General features: G+C 35.0%; 1 protein-coding gene across 2 annotated transcripts in view; it reads right to left on the reverse strand.

The window, feature by feature from the left end:
* The window catches only part of LOC115429900 (sec-independent protein translocase protein TatB), a 29,875-nt gene extending 8,443 nt beyond the window's left edge, over positions 1 to 21,432 (reverse strand). Inside the window, exons 1-9 of one of the 2 annotated variants that reach the window (XM_030149713.1) lie at positions 21,289 to 21,432; positions 20,558 to 20,725; positions 18,948 to 19,073; positions 17,513 to 17,551; positions 17,329 to 17,408; positions 17,146 to 17,242; positions 16,955 to 17,041; positions 12,694 to 13,062; positions 10,625 to 10,709 (exon numbers count right to left, since the gene is read on the reverse strand). In XM_030149713.1, coding sequence (XP_030005573.1) covers positions 10,657 to 10,709; positions 12,694 to 13,062; positions 16,955 to 17,041; positions 17,146 to 17,242; positions 17,329 to 17,408; positions 17,513 to 17,551; positions 18,948 to 19,073; positions 20,558 to 20,725; positions 21,289 to 21,322 — 1,053 coding nt within the window. In that variant the 5' untranslated portion in view covers positions 21,323 to 21,432 and the 3' untranslated portion in view covers positions 10,625 to 10,656. The remainder of the gene's footprint in view (positions 1 to 10,624; positions 10,710 to 12,693; positions 13,063 to 16,954; positions 17,042 to 17,145; positions 17,243 to 17,328; positions 17,409 to 17,512; positions 17,552 to 18,947; positions 19,074 to 20,557; positions 20,726 to 21,288) is intronic. The other variant, XM_030149723.1, reaches the window with a different exon arrangement.
* Positions 21,433 to 21,648: the final 216 nt, after the last annotated feature.

Here is a 21,648-nt window from a genome sequence, read left to right on the forward strand (position 1 = left end):
TTGTAGAAGATGACGGTGTTTCCACGTTCACTATGGAGCCTCTGAACGTCCAAATGGGTCATATCTGATGACCATGAAAAGATGACAAACTGTATTTTACAACAATTATTTACATGTATTGATAGAATTAGTGGGTTAACGGGTACTAAACAGCTTAAATCAGTAGATGCTTTTGGTCACTGGTGGATATTTGGGTCTTTATGGGTTACAGTTGATAAAAGATGTCAGAATAACCCATTGTGAATAGAGGCCGCGTGTATAAATATGAAAGAAAAATACTTTACTGCTTCCGGTATTTTGTTTTTGTTTTGTTTCCGGCATATATTGTTTTCATTTTTCAGGTTCTGCCATGTGCAGTGGTCCTCTGTGTTGAAATGTATCCCGGTGTGAACTGCAACATCACAGTAACCGCTGCACGTCCAATTTCTGCAGAGACTTGCTCAATGACAGGCCAAGAATGTGAGTGAGTTGACTCTGACATTGAGGCCACATTATTCTTCTTGGAGTCACTGCGTACCCTTTAATTAAGATTATCTGACCTGTGACCTTTGGAAAGGACCTCAACCCACAAGCCTCCACAGGTCAAGGAAGAGGATACATTGAAGGTTGGGATAAAGACACAGGAAGTTGAGGTGCATGTGCAGTGTAGACAAAGAGGAGGGTGTTCATTCGTCATCACATCCATCCATTGTATCAGCTGCACATGCAATGACATAGGACAGTGGTTTGACTTCAGGTGTGATCAGTTTGACCTGTTTTGATAATGTTTCAGCTCTTTTTTTTTTTACCGTGACCTCATAAAATGGCTCAGTTTTCAAACAAACACTCACATAAACCGTCTGCTCATGTCCTCGCCCCATTTGTTTGGGCCACAGTGTCTTCTTTTACATCTACAGGGTGTTAGAAAGAGTGGAACCCCCTAAAGTCAACATGAAAAATGTAACCCTTTAAACCAGTGATTCTCAACCTTTTTTGAACAAACGCCCCCTTACGTCATCATGAGCCTCGTGGTGCCCCCACCCCACCTGAAAATAATTTTGCGGCAGGGAAGGAGGGGGGGGGTGAACGTTATACAGGGTTTCCCAAAAAATTTGACATCATTTCATCACTGTAGTGGCAAAATTATGTGTGACTTCTGTAACTGTCAAACCCAGGTCATTTAGGCCGCTCATATCTGACATTTGTTTGATTCTTATCTGACTACACTGTAAAAAAAAAAATCTGTAATTTAACAGAATTTTCACTGTTTATTTTACAGATTTTTCCTTTATTTTTAAGATACAGGAAAATATCAATGAAATTACAAAAATAGACTGTGATTTTACACGTCAAATGTTAAATAACAGAAAAAACTGTAACTGTGAATAATCATAAAATTTCCATTTTTTAAAAGAATTTTTTTCTTTTTTCACAGAAAAATACAGTTAAAATACATTTGAAAATGTATCGTAATTTCACAAATATCTATTTTCTATTTATGAGATTAAACTGTTAATTTATAGTTTAATACTGTAAAAAAAATAAATAAATAAAACAAGATAAAATTACTGACAATTAACTGCAAAAGAATGATTTGTTCCGTAAGTTTAACAAGACTTGCTTGTTAATTGACAAATATCTTGTGTATTTACAGGAGGTTTCACAACAAAAATGTTGAATAAATGTTTTTTTTGTGAATGTATTACATGTATAAGCACTGATAAACTGTCCAAATACAGTTTTTATCAGTCGATTGTACAACTTAGTCTCATTGAAAATTATTTATATATATATATATGTGTATATATATATATATATATATATATATATATATATATATATATATATATATATATATATATATATATATATATATATATAGGTAATTTGATTGTTTTAATACATGTAAATATTCTTTATTAAACATTAAAAAGTAAAAAAAAAAAGCAAAATCTCATGTAAAGTTAGGGCAAAACACTGTATTTTAATTATGGAAAATTACCGTATTTTTATGAGATGGGTATTTTCCATTATTTAACAGTATTTTTTTGGCACCACAGCTGCCGGAATATTACATTTTTTTTCCTTTTTTTTTTTTTTTTTTTTTTTTTTTTTGAACGTGTGTTTTAAACCCTAAACCTAAAATGGTGGATTTTTTTTCTTATTTTGACTACCTAAAAGTAGTGCTGTAGAATTTTGGCCAGAAATAAAAGTTAATTGAGAATTAACTTTAACCCTTTCATGCATGAGTTATGAGAACCTTAATCAAGATTTTTTTCCTGAGTGTTTTTATTCTTCTTTAGGCATGAAAAAAACAGTGTGATTAAATTTTTTTATGAATCTATTTTTCATGGAGTTACAAAAATGTCCACTCAGCTAGACGGCATGTGTTAAATTTTTGAAGCAAAGACACATATATTTAAAACCCATCATCATAAAGTGATATACTGTGTGAAAACTATGAAATAACATTTTTAATGCGGCTAATCTGATGTTTTCTCACTTTTTGTCATATTCTAATACTGGTTATGGAGATAATTCGCAAAAAAAAAACCTTTTTGTTTGAGAAAATTAGCAGTTGATTTACATTCAAAAATGTTAGTGCATATCAGGTTTATCAAGAACAGCAAAGTTACATTAATGGTCTGAATGTTAGTGTAGATGATGCATGAGTGTCCACTGTGTTGGTTCATATCCCTTGAGATCCAGTAAAATGAAAATCTTTAGCTTTTTTTTTTTTTTTTTACATTAAACAGTCATCTTAATTGGAAACTGCATAATGCAACAGTTTTTTCAGATACATTTTTAAAATCATATTCATTTATTTATTTTTTAATGGAATGTCCTCAGCAATGAGCAGCATTTTTTTTAAATTATTATTAAAACTGTCAAACTTTAGTCCCCTACAGAGGACAAAAATGCATTGCTTGGTCACAGGAGGACATGGAACTAAAGCAACTAAACCCATGAATATACAAGAGAACAGCTGGAGAATATCTGTCCACTATAGTGACCACTATGCATGAAAGGGTTGATCTGAGCTCTTATGAACACGTACATGATCAGTGAATTAAATATAGGAAAATACCTGATTTTTATTGAAGAAACGCAAAATACAGAGGATAGTATTACAATAAATGGTGATAAATTGCTTAAGAAAGGTTAGAGAGAAAAAATGATTTGGGAACAGCCTAAAAAGTAGCACTGGGTCTTTATGGGTTAATATTAATATAATCTTATTTATATTAAATTTCTATGAAAGACAACATGTTTTTGAATTGATATTAATATAAAAAAAACACCTAAATGTTCCCTACGTATACCTGCTCCATTTTGTCATCTTTCACTTTCTTGGCCAAAACTTGTCAGTTTGTGACTAAAATGTAAAGGAGGAAGGGGCAGAACCAGCCTGCACCACCTGTTTTCTCCTCACAGTTTGTGGGGAGTGTCGGTGTCTGTGTTTTCCGTCAGTCCCTCCCTCCTGTAAAGCTGCCCAGATGTAATGTCGGATCTGCCAGTCTGAGGGGAACCACATCAAACCTCTCAAGCAGGAAGCTTCTCCTCACTGTTATTACAGAGATAAAGATCCTGCATTCACCACATGTGTCATTGTCTTCCTACTCACCACAAATATGCATTTACACCTGTGATACAGCCCAAACAAATTATGATGTTTACTGAGGGGGAAAAGGATTGAAAAGCTGAAAAGTAAAAAGAAAAAAAAAAGCAGTATGTAAAATCTCAAAGGAACTATTATGTAGCATTTCTACTTTAACCCTTTCATGCGTAGTGGTCACTACAGTGGCCAGCTATTCTACAGTGTAATTTAACCTGAACTTCTATAACAGTACCTGCATAATATCTGCATGAATCCATGCATGTAAAGGCTAGGAAATAAAATGTTTTTAATATTTAACCCATAAAGACCCAGCGCTTCTTTGATGGTACTTCCAAAGTGATTTTTTCTCTCTATTAACCTTTCTTAAGTATTTATCACCATTTATTATTATATTATCCCCTGTATTTAGCAGTTTTTCAGTGTAAAGTAGGTATTTTATTAAATTTAGTCTGTTGATCATGTTGATGTTCACTGAAGCTTAGAGTAAATTCAAAGGTTATTTAATCAGAAACAGCAAAAACAGAAAAAAAAGGGATTTTTTTCCAGCAAATCTATCATTAATCAAATTTCTCCATCCACTGTCATTGATCCAACTCCATGGGTTTTACTGGTGAATCAATGTTGTAGAAGATGACGGTGTTTCCACGGTAACTACGGAGCCTCTGAACGTCCAAATGGGTCATATCTGATGACCGTGAAAAGATGAAAAACTGCATTTCACCCTAATTATTTACATTTTCATGGAGTTAAAAAAATTCCAGCTGAGTGGACATTTTTTTAACTCCATGAAAAATAAGTTCATAAAAAAATTTCAATTGCATTGTTTTTTTCATGCCTAAAGAGGAATGAAAACACACTAGAAAAAAAAATTATACTGACTAAGGTTCTCATATTTCATGCAGGAAAGGGTTAAAATATTAAGCATGACCTAAGAGTACACTGCAAAAAAAGGCCTGTAGAAAATAAGAAAATTAAACTCATTATTGGGTTAAAATGTCTTATTTCAAGTCATATGATCTGCCAGCGCAGTAAGAAAATTGCACTTATCAAGTTTTCTTAAAAAAAGAAAATATCGTTTAAGGATTATAGAATGATAAAATTCTTATTTTAAGCAGAACATACTTGTTTCAAGTCCTCATAGTAAGATTTTTTTTTTTAATCTATGGTATCTCTATCTATCTATCTATCTATCTATCTATCTATCTATCTATCTATCTATCTATCTATCTATCTATCTATCTATCTATCTATCTATCTATCTATCTATCTGATCTTATGAAGATGTAATGACAATAGATATGTACTTATAGACAAAACTGCATAAAATAAGTAAAAATGTCTTGAGGGTAAGCAGTTGCTGTGATCCTCCATACTCATCCCCCAACAATGGAGCTTGTTTTGTTATAAATATTGCCTAAAATTAATTGTAATATCTACAATTAGGGGTAGCTCAAGATGAAAATTCTTGGAACAATTCAATTAATCTTAACAAGATTAACTCTCAATAAGTAGATAAATCTAAAAAATGATCTTTCAAGATAAATATTCTAAATTCAAGTCAGTTTATCTAAGTCAGATATTCCTTTATTTTTTTTGCAGTGTATCATTAGAATGTTTAGAATAAAGAGCTTGGATGTTATGTCAAATGTGTGTATACATTGAACAACAAACCATGATTAGTGAATTAAATGTAGGAAAATACCTAATTTTCAGTTAAATAATGCAAAATGCAGAGGATAATATTATAATAAATGGTGGTAATATCACTTAAGAATAGCTAAATAGAGAGAAACATGTACAGGGTGGGGAAGCAAAATTTACAATGAACATTTACTTGTTTTTTCTCAGCAGGCACTACGTCAGTTGTTTTGAAACCAAACATATATTGATGTCATAATCATACCTAACACTATTATCCATACCTTTTCAGAAACTTTTGCCCATATGAGTAATCAGGAAAGCAAACGTCAAAGAATGTGTGATTTGCTGAATGCACTCGTCACACCAAAGGAGATTTCAAAAATCGTTGGAGTGTCCATAAAAACTGTTTATAATGGAAAGAAGAGAATGACTATGAACAAAACTATTACCAGAAAGTCCGGAAGTGGAGGAAGCAACAAAAAACGTACCAAAGCTTTTATTAAAGCTCTCAAATCCAAAATCCTAAAGGATCCAACCAAATCCATGAGAAAAATGGCAATTGAGCTTGAGGTAGACAACAAGACCGTTAGAAATGCAGTAAAATATGATTTGAAGTTAAAATTTTACACAAGAACACCAAAACACTTGTTGACAACAGCTATGAAGGAAAAGAGATTGGAAAGGTGCAAGAAAATTATTACATGGTTCAAGAAAAAGTCCTCCTTTGTAACGATCTTTTCAGATGAAAAGATCTTCACTGTCGATGCTGTTCTGAACCGCAGAAATGACAGATTTATCGCAAAATCTCCTTTGGTGTGACGAGTGCATTCAGCAAATCACATATTCTTTGACGTTTGCTTTCCTGATTACTCATATGGGCAAAAGTTTCTGAAAAGGTATGGATAATAGTGTTAGGTATGATTATGACATCAATATATGTTTGGTTTCAAAACAATTGACGTAGTGCCTGCTGAGAAAAAACAACTAAATGTTCATTATAAATTTTGCTTCCCCACCCTGTATATTTTTAAGTGCCACAGAAGTAGTTCTGGGTGTTTATGGGTTAACTCTTACTCTGTCACTCTCCTCTCCTTCACTTGCCTCCTCCTCACCATGAAATACATCGCAGGCGTTACAGACGGTTTCCTCCAACATTAACCATCAAACATGAAAGCCGAGCTCTGACTAGAAAATAACACAGTGAAGTCCCAGGTCTAATTACGCCGGTTTAGTTTATGACCCGCCACCTCTTGTCCAGCTCAGAGCTGCACGGTTCCTTTCAATTTCAGTTCCAGCTTGTTCATCACAACCTAAACCAGGTGGGAATAAGTGAAGAGTTCACTTTTTTATTTCCTGTTTTCCTATTGTGTTCCTCAGGATTTTACAACTGGAGCTCATTGGTGTATATTGGAGTCTGGGTTTGAACTTCTGCAAGTCACAGTTTATGAGTCTGTGAGGGACCGGGTGGATTTATGTCACTGATAAACCATGGAAATAAATATGGAGTCTCAAATCAGTTATCAGTCCACCTGCAGTGTTTGGAGGACTTTTGGATTTGGATCTGTCCATCCATCCATCCATCCATTCCTCTGTCTGTCCATCCATCCATCTGTCCATCCATCCATTTCTCCGTCTGTCCATCCGTTTGTTCGTCCATCCATCCATCCATTCATCCATCCATTCATCCATCCATCCATCCATCATCTGTCCATCCATCCACCTGTCCATCCATCCATTTCTCTGTCTGTCCGTCCGTCCGTTCGTTCATTCATCCATCCATCCATCCTTCCATCCACCCCTCTGTCCATCCATCCGTTCATCCATCCGTCCTTCCTTCCATCCATCTATTCATCCATCCATTTATTCCTCTGTCTGTCCATCCATCCATCTATTCATCTGTCCGTCCTTCCATCCATCAGTCCATCCATTCTTCCATCCATCCATCTGTCCGTCTGTCTGTCCATCCATCCATCCATCCATCCTTCAGTCTGTCCATCCATCCGTCCCTCATCCATCCATCTGTCCTTCCATCCATCCATCCTTCAGTCTGTCCATCCATCCATCTGTCCATCTGTCCTTCCATTCCTCTGTCTGTCCATCCATCCATCTGTCCATCCATTTGTCCATCCATCCATTTCTCCGTCTGTCCGTCCGTCCGTTCATTCGTTCATCCATCCATCCATCCTTCCATCCATCCATCCATCCATCAGTCTGTTCATCCATCCGTCCTTCCTTCCTTCCATTCATCTATTCATCCATCCATTTATTCCTCCGTCTGTCCATCCATCCATCTATTCATCTGTCCTTCCTTCCATCCATTGGTCCATCCATTCTTCCATCCATCCATCTGTCCGTCTGTCTGTCCATCCATCCATCTATCCATCCATCATCATCCATCCTTCAGTCTGTCCATCCATCCATCCATCCATCCATCTGTCCATCTGTCCTTCCATCCATCTGTCAATTCGTCCATCCATCCATCCATCCATCCATTCATCCATCCATCCATCCATGTATGTTCAGTACAAATATATTTTGTACTGATTTCCATAATAAAAAAACAACTCCATTAGTCTCAAAACTGTTTCATTCAGTCATTCACTCAAAAATGCTTTAATAAAACAAGCCCAAGTCCGTTGACAGTTTTACAAATTTACAATTAAAATGGTTCTTCTTTTTTTTGACAGTTTCATCACTTCCTGTGTTCCTCACGCATCTCAACTTCAGAAAAATATGTAGGGCAATCAGTAGGGAAACAAATGCTTTTTGGAAATTGTAGGACCATTTGCACATATGTTAGTTTAAAACATAACTTAACAAGTCAAGAAAATTGCAGTTTGTGTTAAAGGAAGTAAAGAAAAATTTTGTTTTTTTGTGAAACAGCTCAACGGACTGCATCTTTCAACACATGTGATACATGTCAGCAACACCAGAGCGATTTTTGGTTAAGAGCAAGATGAAAGAGTATTTAAAAAGTGAAAATCTGGTTCAGCTGCTTGTGTGGTCATTTTGAAGCTGCAGAGATATCCTCAGTGACTCTGAACACATCATGGACAGACACAGATATGGTGACATCACTTCCATCATCTTCAGGTGTGTGGCTTTTATATTCATATATTTTCACAATTTTCTGATAGTCAATCAGCAGTCGCTTTTCCATTGACCCTCAAATTGCACAAATATAACTTGCACATCAAAATTTACCTGATGGAAAAATGACAATTTCACCAAAAGTCTAATTTTTCGATTAAAAGTTTTTGCGCTGGCAAGAAGTGGTTTTTCGGGCATAGCGCAAATGGCATATCACTCAAAACTGCAATGGAAAGACCTTTTTTTGCAACTAGTGTCAGGTGAATTAAAAAAACGGGTGTTGACGGACGTTACAAGAAGCGAAGAAGAAGAAGAAACATGTGGGTATGAGTGGACACACCAGGAAACCCAATCATTTTTTAATTTAGTATGAGATAGAGGGGTAATATATAATAATAATGAATATATCTGTAAATCAACACCATATTTACGTTCATCACCATGTTTATGGAATGACCTCTCATGTCATCTCGCAATAATAAATAAATAAATCATTGCATTTGTGATTTAATGGAAAAACCGACATTATACACTTCTGTTTTTTTGACATTTCGTAAATATTGATAAAGTTTTGCGCAGATGTCCAATGGAAAAGTGACTAGTTTTACAGTCACATCCTTATTACATTACATCCCTAAACATTGTCCGCATTCACTCACTATGTGACCAGGCATGGGGTTGAATAGATAAAGAGGGGACAGAAAAGGCTGGGAAGCTGAAGCTGGTGTTGTTGAAACATGGGAAATGATCCATGACTGGTAACACAGAGTATCTGAGCGGTTTGTGTCTCAGATGTGAGCTTATCATCAGCTGTTAAGAGCAGTGTGAATTCCACAGGCCTCAGGCTCCGGTCATGAGTGTTTTTTTTTTTTTTTTGAGTAGAGGGGAAGAGAGAAGGAGTGCAGGTGCAGATGTGGGCTGTGCATCCTGAAGTACATGATGATTAGACAGAGAGGGTCTGTGTTACTACTCGTGTGAAAAAAAAAAAGTGAATCGGTGTGTGTAAGATATATTTCTGCTGCTTACAATACACAAAAGAACAAAGATCTTTTCTGTTAACTGGATAAAACACAATTAATGTTAACCCTATAATGACAAACGTATCATATTTGATACATGAGTTTTGAAGCCCTCTACATGATCAATGTGATATTTTTTTTCTTAAAAAACCTGATGTATACATTTAGATACATGCAATACACACATAATCCACCAGGGGGAGGAATTCATTCACTAGAGGCCTTTCAAGTGACACTGCAAGATTAAATTAATGAGGAAGGAGGCAGAACTTTGCCAATTTTGAAAAGGAATTACCTATTTGTTAGACTTTTTGTGTTATGTTTTTGTTTGTTCAAAAATAATAATATTTGAGCAGTGAGACCCAACGTATCAAATATGATACAAAATTGAAACATGGAAATTGATATTTAAAAAAAAAAAATTGGGGTTATTCAGAAAGACCAGTAAAGGCTTTCAAAGAACTGGAATTTTCTGTCAATGATTTAATGGTTCAGGCTTTACAGGGTTAATTTCCAATTAAGATTACCACAGAGAGGGGAGATCAAACTAATATGAGGCACATTAACCCATGCAGACCCAGTGCGAGTTTTGTGGCAGTTCCCAAATGAATTTCTCTCTCTATTTAACCTTTCTTAAGTGATTTATCACCATTTATTATTATACTATATTTTGTATTTTGTGTTTCTTCAATATAAATCAGGTAATTTCTCATATTTCATTTACTGATCATGTAGATGTTGATAAAAGCTCAGGTTAAAGTTAACTGTCATAATATCAGAAACAGAGAAAAATGAAGAAAAATAGACTTTTTCATCAAAATATATCATTAACTGAACATAAAAACAAATGTGTCCATCCCCTGTCATTGATCCAACTCCATGGGTTTTACTGGTGAATCAATGTTGTAGAAGATGACGGTGTTTCCATGGTAACTACGGAGCCTCTGAACGTCCAAATGGGTCATATCTGATGACCATGAAAAGATGACAAACTGTATTTTACACCAATTATTGACATGGATTGTTAGGATTAGTGGATCAACAGGTATTAAACGTTTTATATTGGTTGATGATTTTGGTCGTCAGTGGTTGTTTGGGTCTTTATGGGTTAATGAATTACTGATTGTTAGGTAATAAATGTAATTTATTTACTATGCAGACATGCACAATTTAATATCTTGATCGATGTGATTTCATCCCACAGTACCCCCAGTCCTTGTGCAGACTGGTTGTATCATCTGAGGTGTACAGCAGCTGCAGTTTTGGTCTTACATACCATGGTTGTGAAGATCAGGAACAAAGTACATTTCACACTATACTGTCAAGGGAAACTTCCCAGAAAAAGGTGCTCATTTGCAAATCTGTTAAGAGACAAGAAGGTGAGAAGAAACTGTGGGTGGAGAGCAAATATGAATAATGTGGTAAAAATGGAAAAAACATTATCCTCCAGCGGTGATGTTACAGTCACGAAAAAAATTATTAGACCACCTTTGTTTTCTTCAATTTCTTGTTCATTTTAATGTCTGGTACAAATAAAGGTACATTTTTTTGGACAAATATAATGATAACAACAAAAGTAGCTCATAGGAATTTAATTTCAGAGCTGATATCTATCCATTTTCCATGTTTTCTTGATAATAACCAAAATCACTTCAGTTCTTACATCAATAGCTATGACATTGTACTGACAAAAACAGTACTTTTAGGCATTCCATGTTTTCTTTTCTGTCTGTTTTAGTCACATGATACACACAGGAGTTAGGACTTAATTGCATAACCATTATTTTTGATGACTTTTGATGGTCTAATAATTTTTTCCGTGACTGTATGTGTGTTAGTGACCATAAATTATAATACTGTAGTGAGGAACTGACATATTTTACATTAACATTTAAAATTTTTCATCTATTTATCACCATTGATTATACTGTCCTCTCCATTTTGTATTTTTCGGTGAAAATCGTGTTTTCCTATATTCAATGTAATTATTTTATAGTAAACAGAGGAAAGTGAAGAAGAAGTGACTTTTTCAGCAAAATATGTCATTAGCTAAACTAAACAAGTGTCTACAACCATAAACCACATGGGTTTCACTGGTGAATCAGTGTTGCAGGAAATGACAGTTTGCATGTACATTATGGAGCCTCTTAAAGTAAAATAATAAAAAAAGGACATCTGATGTTGAAAAGCTGAGAAACGGCATTTTAACTGAATTGTTAAAGTGTATTGGTAGAATTAATGGTTTAAAAGTTATTAAACATTTTATATCAGAAATGCTTTTGGTTTCTGGCAATTCTTTGGATCTTTGAGGGTTTAAATAAACATAAAAAAATACATGTTCTCAGAGCAATAAAGTGTCACATTTGTCATGTTTTGGATGAAAACCCAACATATGTACCACAAACACCCCAATTATTACTTTTGTCAGTTGTAGCTTCCTGAGATTACATCATTAATTTATACAATTTAATTCTACATGCAGACAAACACAGACACTGATACTTTTACTATGAATCATGTATGTTTTTTGTTTGGCTGTGGAAATGATTGGTTTACAAATAATGTGTTTTCCACTTCATGCAGTGTGCCGTTCCTTTGCTGTGAGGTGTGATTAAGAAAATATTACAACAACATATTTGCAGGTTCTCTTTTTTTGTCATAGAGGAAAATGTGTTGAAATGAGAAATATTGCACTAAGTTAGAACTAGTTAACCAATAACCCATGAAGACCCAAACAGCCACTGCTGAACAAAATCACCTACCCATCAAAAATGTTTAATACCTGTCCACTAATCCTATTGATACATGTAAATAATTGCTGTAAAATACAGTTTGTCATCTTTTCATGGTCATCAGATATGGCCCATTTGGACGTTCAGAGGCTCTGTAGTTACCGTGGAAACACCGTCACCAGTAAAACCCATGGAGTTTGATAGATGACAGTAGATGAACACACTTGCTTTTATGTTCAGTTGAAGATATATTTTTTTGAAAAAGTCACTTTTTCTTCACTTTTCTCTGTTTCTGATATAATAACCTTTGAATTTACTCTGAGCTTTTATGAACATCTACATGATCAATGAATTAAATATAAAAATTACCAGATTTTTACAGAAAAAACACAAAATATAAAGCATAATATTTCAGTAAATGGTGATAAATCACTTAAGAAAGGGTAAATATAAAGAAAAAATTATTTGCAAACCACCACAAAAGTAGCACTGGGTGTTTATGGGTTAATATGGGATGACATATTTGTATTTGGTGGTGACTTTGGTGAGTGACGTAAATACAGATAATATGAATGTCAACGTTTTCTAGGGACTTTTGTTTTTTTTAACCAACCTTTGTTCAAGTCAATGTTGTTGCTGTTGTTCTCGTTTGTTTCCTTCAGGGATTCCACTGAGGTCTTGTTGGAGACGGACCCTTCATCATCAGTTTGCTCCTCCACAGGTGCAGCAGTGCTCTGCTTCATGACGTCCTCTTTGGGTTTGTTCTCCGGGGCGTCTGCCGATGGAGCTGGATCTGCCGATGGAGCAGGATCTGCCGATGGAGCAGGATCTGCCGATGGAGCTGGATCTGCCGATGGGGCTGGATCTGCCGATGGGGCCGGAGCTGCCGATGGGGCCGGAGCTGCTGATGGGGCCGGAGCTGCTGATGGGGCTGGAGCTGCAGACTCAGCGTTGGGTTCAACAGTAGGTTTATTGGCCTCAGCTGTGAAACAGAACAAACAACAGTGCATTTGTAGTGGTTCACAAGAGTGTTAGTTGTTAATAATTCATATACCTTATTACAACCATGGCATAATTTGTTGAGGTAAAAACTGACTAAAGACTGTTGAGTCATATTGGAAAATATTAGTCAGTCACTCATGTCATGAGGACTCAGTAGGAAGTTCAAACTGATGAAATAAATGAATTACACAATGTTGTTGAGACATTTATCTCTTCAGTATCTAAACTTCAGTGACATTGCAAATTCACTGTTTTTGCGCTGCCACACAATAATAATGTTTCCACTCCTATAGCATGAAGTAGTTTTGTTCTTTCTGACAGTGAGGGGGGGTATCTTGGCCAAAGGCATTTGAGGGGGCCACAGTGCTGGTAATGAGGCGACTGATTACTGACCAGTTCCTAATGAGCCACAGCCATGCAGCTGTTGGAGGCTGTGGGAAAGCAGGGCGGCCCCATCATTATCTGACCTGGGGTTAGGTGGAGGGAAAGCCGAGGGGAAGGTGAACGCTCTAGACATAATTCTGCCATGACTACGATGGCTCCTCAGGCGTCATTCCAGCCTTCAGAAAATCAGCGTTTGGTTTATGAGGATGTCGAGACTCTTTGTCATAGGTCAACGCATGTCCTAAATATCAGTTTAGAAAACTGGAAAAGTGATCTATAGTTAGAGTTTGTAAAAAGGTGTGAATAGTTATTCAATTTAAAGAAAGGCTTACCTGGTGGAAAACATGTAAAAACCTTGTATCAGCTGAGAAATTAACATAATCTATCAATTCGGGTTGATTTATATTACAATAACCAGGAAATGTAAAGTTTGTGGTTTTACGATAAGAACGCTTTAAGAGACTGACATCTATGACATAACTTGGTACCAAAAAGTTGTTGTCTTGTCCTCTGAAGTTTATTTTCCACAGATATGGATGGAGCACACACTGACGGAACCTGCAGAACATTTAATAAAACTACTGTGTGTGTAGCTCTCTACACATATTGTGTCCATAGTGAATAAAATAGTACTGACAAGGTTTTATGTCTATTTTTAACCCAATGTACCCAGCCGAAGGTTGTGTCCTGCTATTACATACAGTATGTTCACACATCTTTGTGTTAACAACACATTCACGATTATTAACTGAGAGAATTTGTTAAAATTAACACAAAAAAATCACCTATTGATATGCTGCAGTGTCTAAAAGTGAACTTTTTTCAGATGAAAAAGTTTTCAAGCTTAATTTTATTCTCCTTTTACTCTGTAACTCGGCTTCATTCAGGAATGAACATCTCAGTGAATAAACTATGGCAAAATAAGGAGTTAAAAAAAAGTCAAGTCACTGCTGTTTAGCTTTGGTGAAGTATGTGAACTATGAATTGCATGTTCTCAAACAGAGGATGACAATTAGGGAAACAAAACAATTAAAACTTAGTTAACCCCCTGAAACCATGAAATTATACATTTATTCTTTCAAATTGCAAGAAATCATTTAAAAACTCCCACTATGCTCTGGTGTCAGTGTTATATTTCTTTCTTTGATCTACATTTCTACATCTCAGCTGGGTAAAAATAAAAAGTATCAACTGTCTCTACAAAAAACATAGATCAACCATTAGTTAATGGTTATTAATGTTTTATTGTTGCTTGATGAAGCTTATATTAACCATATACAGCGATGCTTTGACTCTACTCTCCACAATGACTCAACAGTAACAATTTCTTCAGCACTTATCTCATCCTGCACCTTTGAGTCACTGAAGTAAACAAGTCAAAAACATTCAAGTTGGTTGAACTTGTGATGCACAAAGACGTCCAAGTGAAATAAAATTAACTGTATATCAACATAAAGATTTAAAGAGAAATGTGGACTATTTTTCTGCAAAAACAGTTGAGTAGGATGTCTTCACTTGCAGTAGATGTACCTACACCAATTAGATATCTGTGCTCTGGGAAAAGCAACAATCTTATTCAGGTTTCTTCCACTTTTTCCCTTTTGTTTTGGGGGGGGGGCATTTTGTGAGCTGAGGGTCAAATGTGGCCCATGGGCAGAGTCAGGCCCAGACGTGACAGCAGCTTTGTAAATCACCCTGGGAACACCTCGAAGTTAAACCAAAACACTTTTATGTATATATAGTGAAATGACCACAGATATACAGCAAATAAGAATCATTTTCAAAATATAACTTAGGTAACTCATGTAACGCAACCTATATAATTAATTTGACTAAAGTATTGTGATTTACATATTGTTTTCCTTTGAAATCATTGGGCTCTTAGTTTTGTCATTCTTTTGGCAAATGTAAACAATCAAACTGCCAAATGAATAAACCTTTGTCAAAGTTTAAAACCACAACTGATAAAATTGTTTTACAACAAAAACAAGCCCTACATATCATAAATAAAGTGGGATATTATGATCGTACTAATCCATTATTTTTAAATTCTCATGTTTTGAAGTTTAGAGACTTGGTTTATTATACAGGGTGTCCCTTAAGTCTCCATACATAGGAAAAATAAACGTTTCTTGACATAAACCATTTTTATTTATATAATATGCTCTATATGACTGCCATTTTGTCGGGAACACATTTCAATGCGTGTCCTCCACTGCTGAAGAACTATAAAGAAGAACTATAAAGAAATACATGTTAGAACCATATGTATTATGTCTCCTATGTATGGAGACTTATGGGACACCCTGTAGAACAAGGCAAAACATGTTTAAAGCAAAAAACAAACCACTACCAGATTGTGTGCACAAGTTTTTTTAGTGTCTGAAGGTAAATATGAGTTGAGAGATGGATGCAAATTTATGTTACAAAAGGCTAAAAAAGAAGTTAAAAGATGTTACTTCTTTTTAAGGGGTTCAACTGTGGAGTAGTACTAATTTAAAACTCAAGCAATGTACTTCCTTTGTTATGTTCAAAAAAGCATTATATGCATCTATATTTGAGAGTAATGGCTGTAATTGGAAAAAAAATCTATATATATCTATGTATGTTTTTGTTTTTTTTGTTTTTTTTCTACTTGACACCATGTTTTGTGTAGCTTAAGCTGTAGAGTAGGCATCTATTAACACACTTTACTTCTGCCTGAGCCTTTTTCAGTCAAATTGTATTATTTCTCTCTTCTTCTGTTATTTTGAAATGCATATATGACTAAATAAACTAGCTAACTAATATTTTGATCAGCTGTTAAATACAGAGGGTCTCCTTCACTGATACTTCATGGCACAATGACAACATATATACAACATATAAGCTGCTCTTAAGTCCTCATGATGCTCATGTTTTACTAACTTGGTGCTCATGTTTTACTAACTTGGCCTCCATTTCCATCAAGTGGTCATGTTGAGTACTGCAGACTACACTTCTAATTTCTTTTGCCAGTTGTGTATCATTACATACAGTTTAATGGTTTCACTGGAAGTCTTAAAATGTTGTATGATCCATGTAAATCATTTCTGAAGTCTTACATGGGGCTGTGTATGACTTTGTTCTTCCGAAATTCACAGGACCTCTGACAATTATTTATTGATCTGTTGCAGCTTGTTGTTTGACTCCTGGAATAAATCAACCATTCAGTAATGTCAAATTTGGACGAAACTTGTAAACAGAGTTAAATGTGTCTGCAGAAATCTGGAGATTAACGTGATCACACTGTATAAAGTGTCAAAATAGTGTAGCAATGTTTCATGAACAGCACTTCCGTTTACTCAGTTTAACTGATCTCACAAAAGAGGAAGGAAAATCAAACACAATTAGCCCGCAAAATTCACAGCTAAAATGAGTACCCTGCCCTTCCAGTTATTTAGGAGTCAGCTGCAATACCCAAGAAGTACACACAAATGGATTAAACCTAGTTTCAGTGGTATTCTTACTTTTCTGCTCCTCTTGTACTTCAGCTTTTTCCTCAGGCTCTTGGGCTTCTTTTGTACTGATATCTGTACTTTCAAAGGTCTGCAGCCCTGCAAAAATCAACAAGTATTCGGATGTACAACCAGACAGTTGAGATTTGGTTTAAATTTAGAACGTCTGCTGTTTTGTTGGAGGCTGAAACAGTGTAACTGACCGTTTTGAGCTGCAGCACCAACAGACGCCTCAGGCTCCACGGTACTGAGGGGGATGTTGGCTTCATCAGGTCTGGAGGAGAAGTCAACAGAGTAACGCTGTAGGAAGAAGAACATACAAAGAAAGACAAACATTAGTCCCACGATGCCACAGAACGGTGCGTTCAGCAGCGAAGACAACTCACCCTTCCTCTCCTCTTTGCCAAGTAGCATGCCAGTAAAGAACAGATAGCTACTAAGATGATCACTATGAGGATGATGGCGCCTTTAGGGTGAAAAACAGGAGAGTTTTATAGAGAGACATTCTTCACACTTGAAAAATAATATCACTGGAAACGCGATAGATCAGAGACAGTTGTCTGAGCTCACCTGTGAGACCTGACTGAGATTTTGTTTTCGGAGCCAGACCTGTAAGGGTTAAAGTTATATATTGTCATAACTTGTTACTGAATCTTTACAGTTTTTACATTCTGTTGGACAGTATATGGTATTGTCTATCATGTATAAATGAGACTGATTTTTATTTTTTTCTCCTTCAGATGCACTGCAAAAAAAGGCCTGTACAAATATAAGAAAATTAAACTCATTATTGAGTTAAAATGTCTTATTTCAAGTAAAATTATCTGCCAGTGCAGTAAGAAAATTACACTTATCAAGTTCTCTTAAAATAAGAAAATATTATCTAAGGATAATAAAAAGCTAAAATTTTTTATTTTAATCAGAATATACTTGTTTGAAGTCTTCATAGAAAGATTTTTTATCTATCTATCTATCTATCTATCTATCTATCTATCTATCTATCTATCTATCTATCTATCTATCTATCTATCTATCTATCTATCTATCTATCTATCTATCTATCTATCTATCTGTCTGTCTATCTATCTGTCTGTCTGTCTGTCTGTCTGTCTGTCTGTCTGTCTGTCTGTCTGTCTGTCTATATGGTCTTATAAAGATGTAATGACTCAATATATATATACAGTCACAGAAAAAATTATTACACCACCCCTTGTTTTCTGCACATTCTTGTTCATTTTAATGCCTGGTACAACTAAAGGTATGTGTGTTTGGGCAAATATAATGATAACAACAAAAATAGCTCATAAGAGTTTAATTTCAGAGCTGATATCTAGCCATTTTCCATGTTTTCTTGATAATAACCAAAATCACTTCAGTTCTTACTTCAATATCTATGTCATTGTGCTGACAAAAACAGTGCTTTTAGACATTCCATGTTTTCTTTCCTGTTTTAGTCACATGATACACACAGGAGTTAGTACTTGATTGCATAACCATTGTTTTTGATGACTTTTGATGGTCTAATATTTTTTTCCGCGGCTGTATGTTTAGGCCAAACTGCATAAAGGAAGTAAAAATGTCTTGAAACAGTTGCTGTGTCTGCCATACTCATCCCCCAACAATGGGGCTTGTTTTGTTCTACATATCGCTTAAGATTAGTTGCAATATCTATGTGGGGTAGCTCAAGATGAAAATTTTTGGAACAAGCCAAATAATCTTCACAAGATTAAATCTCAATAAGTAAATACATCTCAAAAATGATCTTTCAAGATAAATATTCCAAATTCAAGTCAGTTTATCCAAGTCAGATATTCCTTTTTTTCAGTGCAAATGGGTTTATCATTTTTACCTGAAAGGACAAACCTGCTAAAAAGACATATTTGATGTCAGTGTCTACAGTGTTAAGAAGATGATTAGAAAACTGCTTTCAGCTTTAACTGGTTCCAATCTGAATCAGCTTATGGTTTTTACTTCACATTAGGGTATATTCATGGTCTTAACTCACTGGTTGCCTTTGTTGATGTGGTGGTGGTAGTCATTGTGGTCTGATAGGTGGAGACTTCAGGTGTGACGGGGGGCATGGTGGGCTCTATCATGGTGGTCAAAGTTACATCTTCAGTGGTGCTATCTCCTAAATGAGTGAAGTATGTTATTTCCACCAGAAAGCAAAGAGGGCATTCTATTGGACAGTCCAACATACATTAAATCCATTAAGACCCAGTGCTACTTCTGCGGCTGTTCCCAAATCAATTTTTCCCTCTATTTTTTCTTACAACATGATATCATGAATTGCATCAGATAACAAGCTACTTTGAATTGGCGTGTTATCTATACACATTATAAGCTTTCCGCGTAAAATACCACGCAATTAATGGTTAGGGTTAGCGGTTAGGGATATGTAAACCGGAGATCAAATGGCGTTGAATAGCACACAAGAGGATGAAAAGGTGTACGTATAGCACGTCAAATGCCGTAAAAACTGGCATGACATACAACACGATTTCATGAGATCAGTCTGTTTCTTAAGTGATTTATCACCATTTATTATAATAATATCTTCTGTATTAGGCTTTTTTTCAATGAAAATCAGGTATTTTCCTGTATTTAATTTACTGATCATGGACTTCAATCATCATGCTGAGATTACATTTGAGGATTATTATATCAAAAGCAGAGAAAAGTGAAACAAACGTGACTTTATCAGTAAAAAACATCATTAACTGAATTTAAAAACAGGTGTCTCCATTCACTATCATTTATCAAACGCCATGTGTTTTACTGGTGAATTAATGTTGTAGATGACAGTGTTTCCACGTTCACTACGGAGCCTCTGAACATCCAAATGGGTCATATCTGATGACCATGAAAAGACGACGAACTGTATTTTACACCAATTATTTCCATATATTGATCATTTTAACCCTTTCATGCATTAATTATGAGAACCTTAGTTGAGTTTTTGGTTTTTTTTTTTTTTTTTTTTTTTTGAGTGTTTTTATTCTTCCTTAGGCATAAAAAAAAAAAACAATACAATTGAGTTGTGTTTTTTTCATGGATTTACAAAAATGTCCATGTTACACCATGCATTATATTCTTGAAGCAAAGAAACAAGTATTTCAAACGCAATATCAGAAAATGATATGAAAACAATGAAATAAAAACATGTTTAATGCTGCTAATCTGATGTTTTCTCACATTTTAACATATTGTAATACTAATTATTACTCACTTCATGGAGATAATATGCAAAAAAAACCAAACAAACAAAGTGTTATTTACAGTCTAACAATTAACAGTTGATTTACACTCAAACATGTTAGTGCAGAGCAGGTTTATCAAGAACAGGAAAGTTACAGTAATGGTATAAATGTCAGTGTTAGGGATGATGCATAAGCGTCCACAGTGTTGGCTGAAATGAAACTAAAACAACAAAATATAAAAATATAATATACATAAAAAATATACATGAAATAAAGTATACAAGAGAACAGCTGTAAAATAACTGTCCACTGGAGTAACCATTATGCATGAAAGGGTTAATGGGTCTAAAGTTACTAACTGTTTTAGATCAGTGGTCATCTGTGGTTATTTAGGTGTTAATGGGTTAAGTCTCACTTGTTGGCTGTGTTGTGTCACTTCCAGTGGTGCTCATGATGTCGGTCTCATTCGTGGTGGTGTTTGAGGTCATATAGCTGGTGGTTTTATTGTTAATATCTGTTGGAACAGTTGTAACATCTGGAAGAGTGGTTGATTCTTGTGCTAGAACAGAAGCAATAACCACACCTGTAGGAAATAACACAAGGTTCGCAATATTATACAAAGAAAATACAAAAATGACTTTAAAGAATTAACTTTGATGACATTTACATGGCAAGGCAAGTTTATTTGTATAGCACTATTTATACACAGGGTAAGTCAAAGTGCTTTACAAAGGCATAAAAACATCACAAGATACTGAAATTCTATTAAAATCATAAAAGGGAAAAAAGACATTAAAATCATCAGAGATAAAACGCGATTTTAAAATCCATTCACAGAATAAAAGAAAGACATTAATTATAAGAAATACATGAAAATACTCACACAATCTACTGTAAACCATTAAGGAAACATGTAATGTATACTAAGGGTGTGGTCCTGTTCACCTAACTATAATGTGAGAAACATAATTTCATCCACTGCTATCATTTTTTTTTAAATATTTGAGCAAAAAATAGACAACATTCAGAAAGACTGTCAACACAATTTAGTGTTTTTTTTTTGTCTTTGTTTTTGTTTTTCACTTTTAGCTTGATGATTCACACATGATAAGATGCATTATATTGTTATACATAAACAAACCTTACCCAAGATAAAGAATGAAGGGCTCATAGATGGCATTGTAGGTCTATGTTTGGTAGCCGGAGCAGTTTGGAAAAAGCTAAAAAAAAAAAAAAAAAATAACTTCAAGCTCTGTATTGTCAAAGCTCTCTTAAGATGTTACGCTCTTCTCTCTTAATAATTCAAAGTGTTGCATGGCTCTGAAGGAACCAAAAAGAGGATCAACGCCTCCGACCACAACAGTGTTGCCCTAACACCCAGAGAGAGAGGAAACGCACAGTTGATACGTTGCTTCAGACTCACCTCTTGTTGCACGAAAACTTTACCTCTCTAAATTCAGACAGAGATGTTTACTGTTTAATTCACTGTACATCTGAAAGCACTGG

This window comes from Sphaeramia orbicularis, chromosome 1 (genome assembly GCF_902148855.1).
Source record: "Sphaeramia orbicularis chromosome 1, fSphaOr1.1, whole genome shotgun sequence".
NCBI classification, from domain to species: Eukaryota; Metazoa; Chordata; class Actinopteri; order Kurtiformes; family Apogonidae; genus Sphaeramia; species Sphaeramia orbicularis.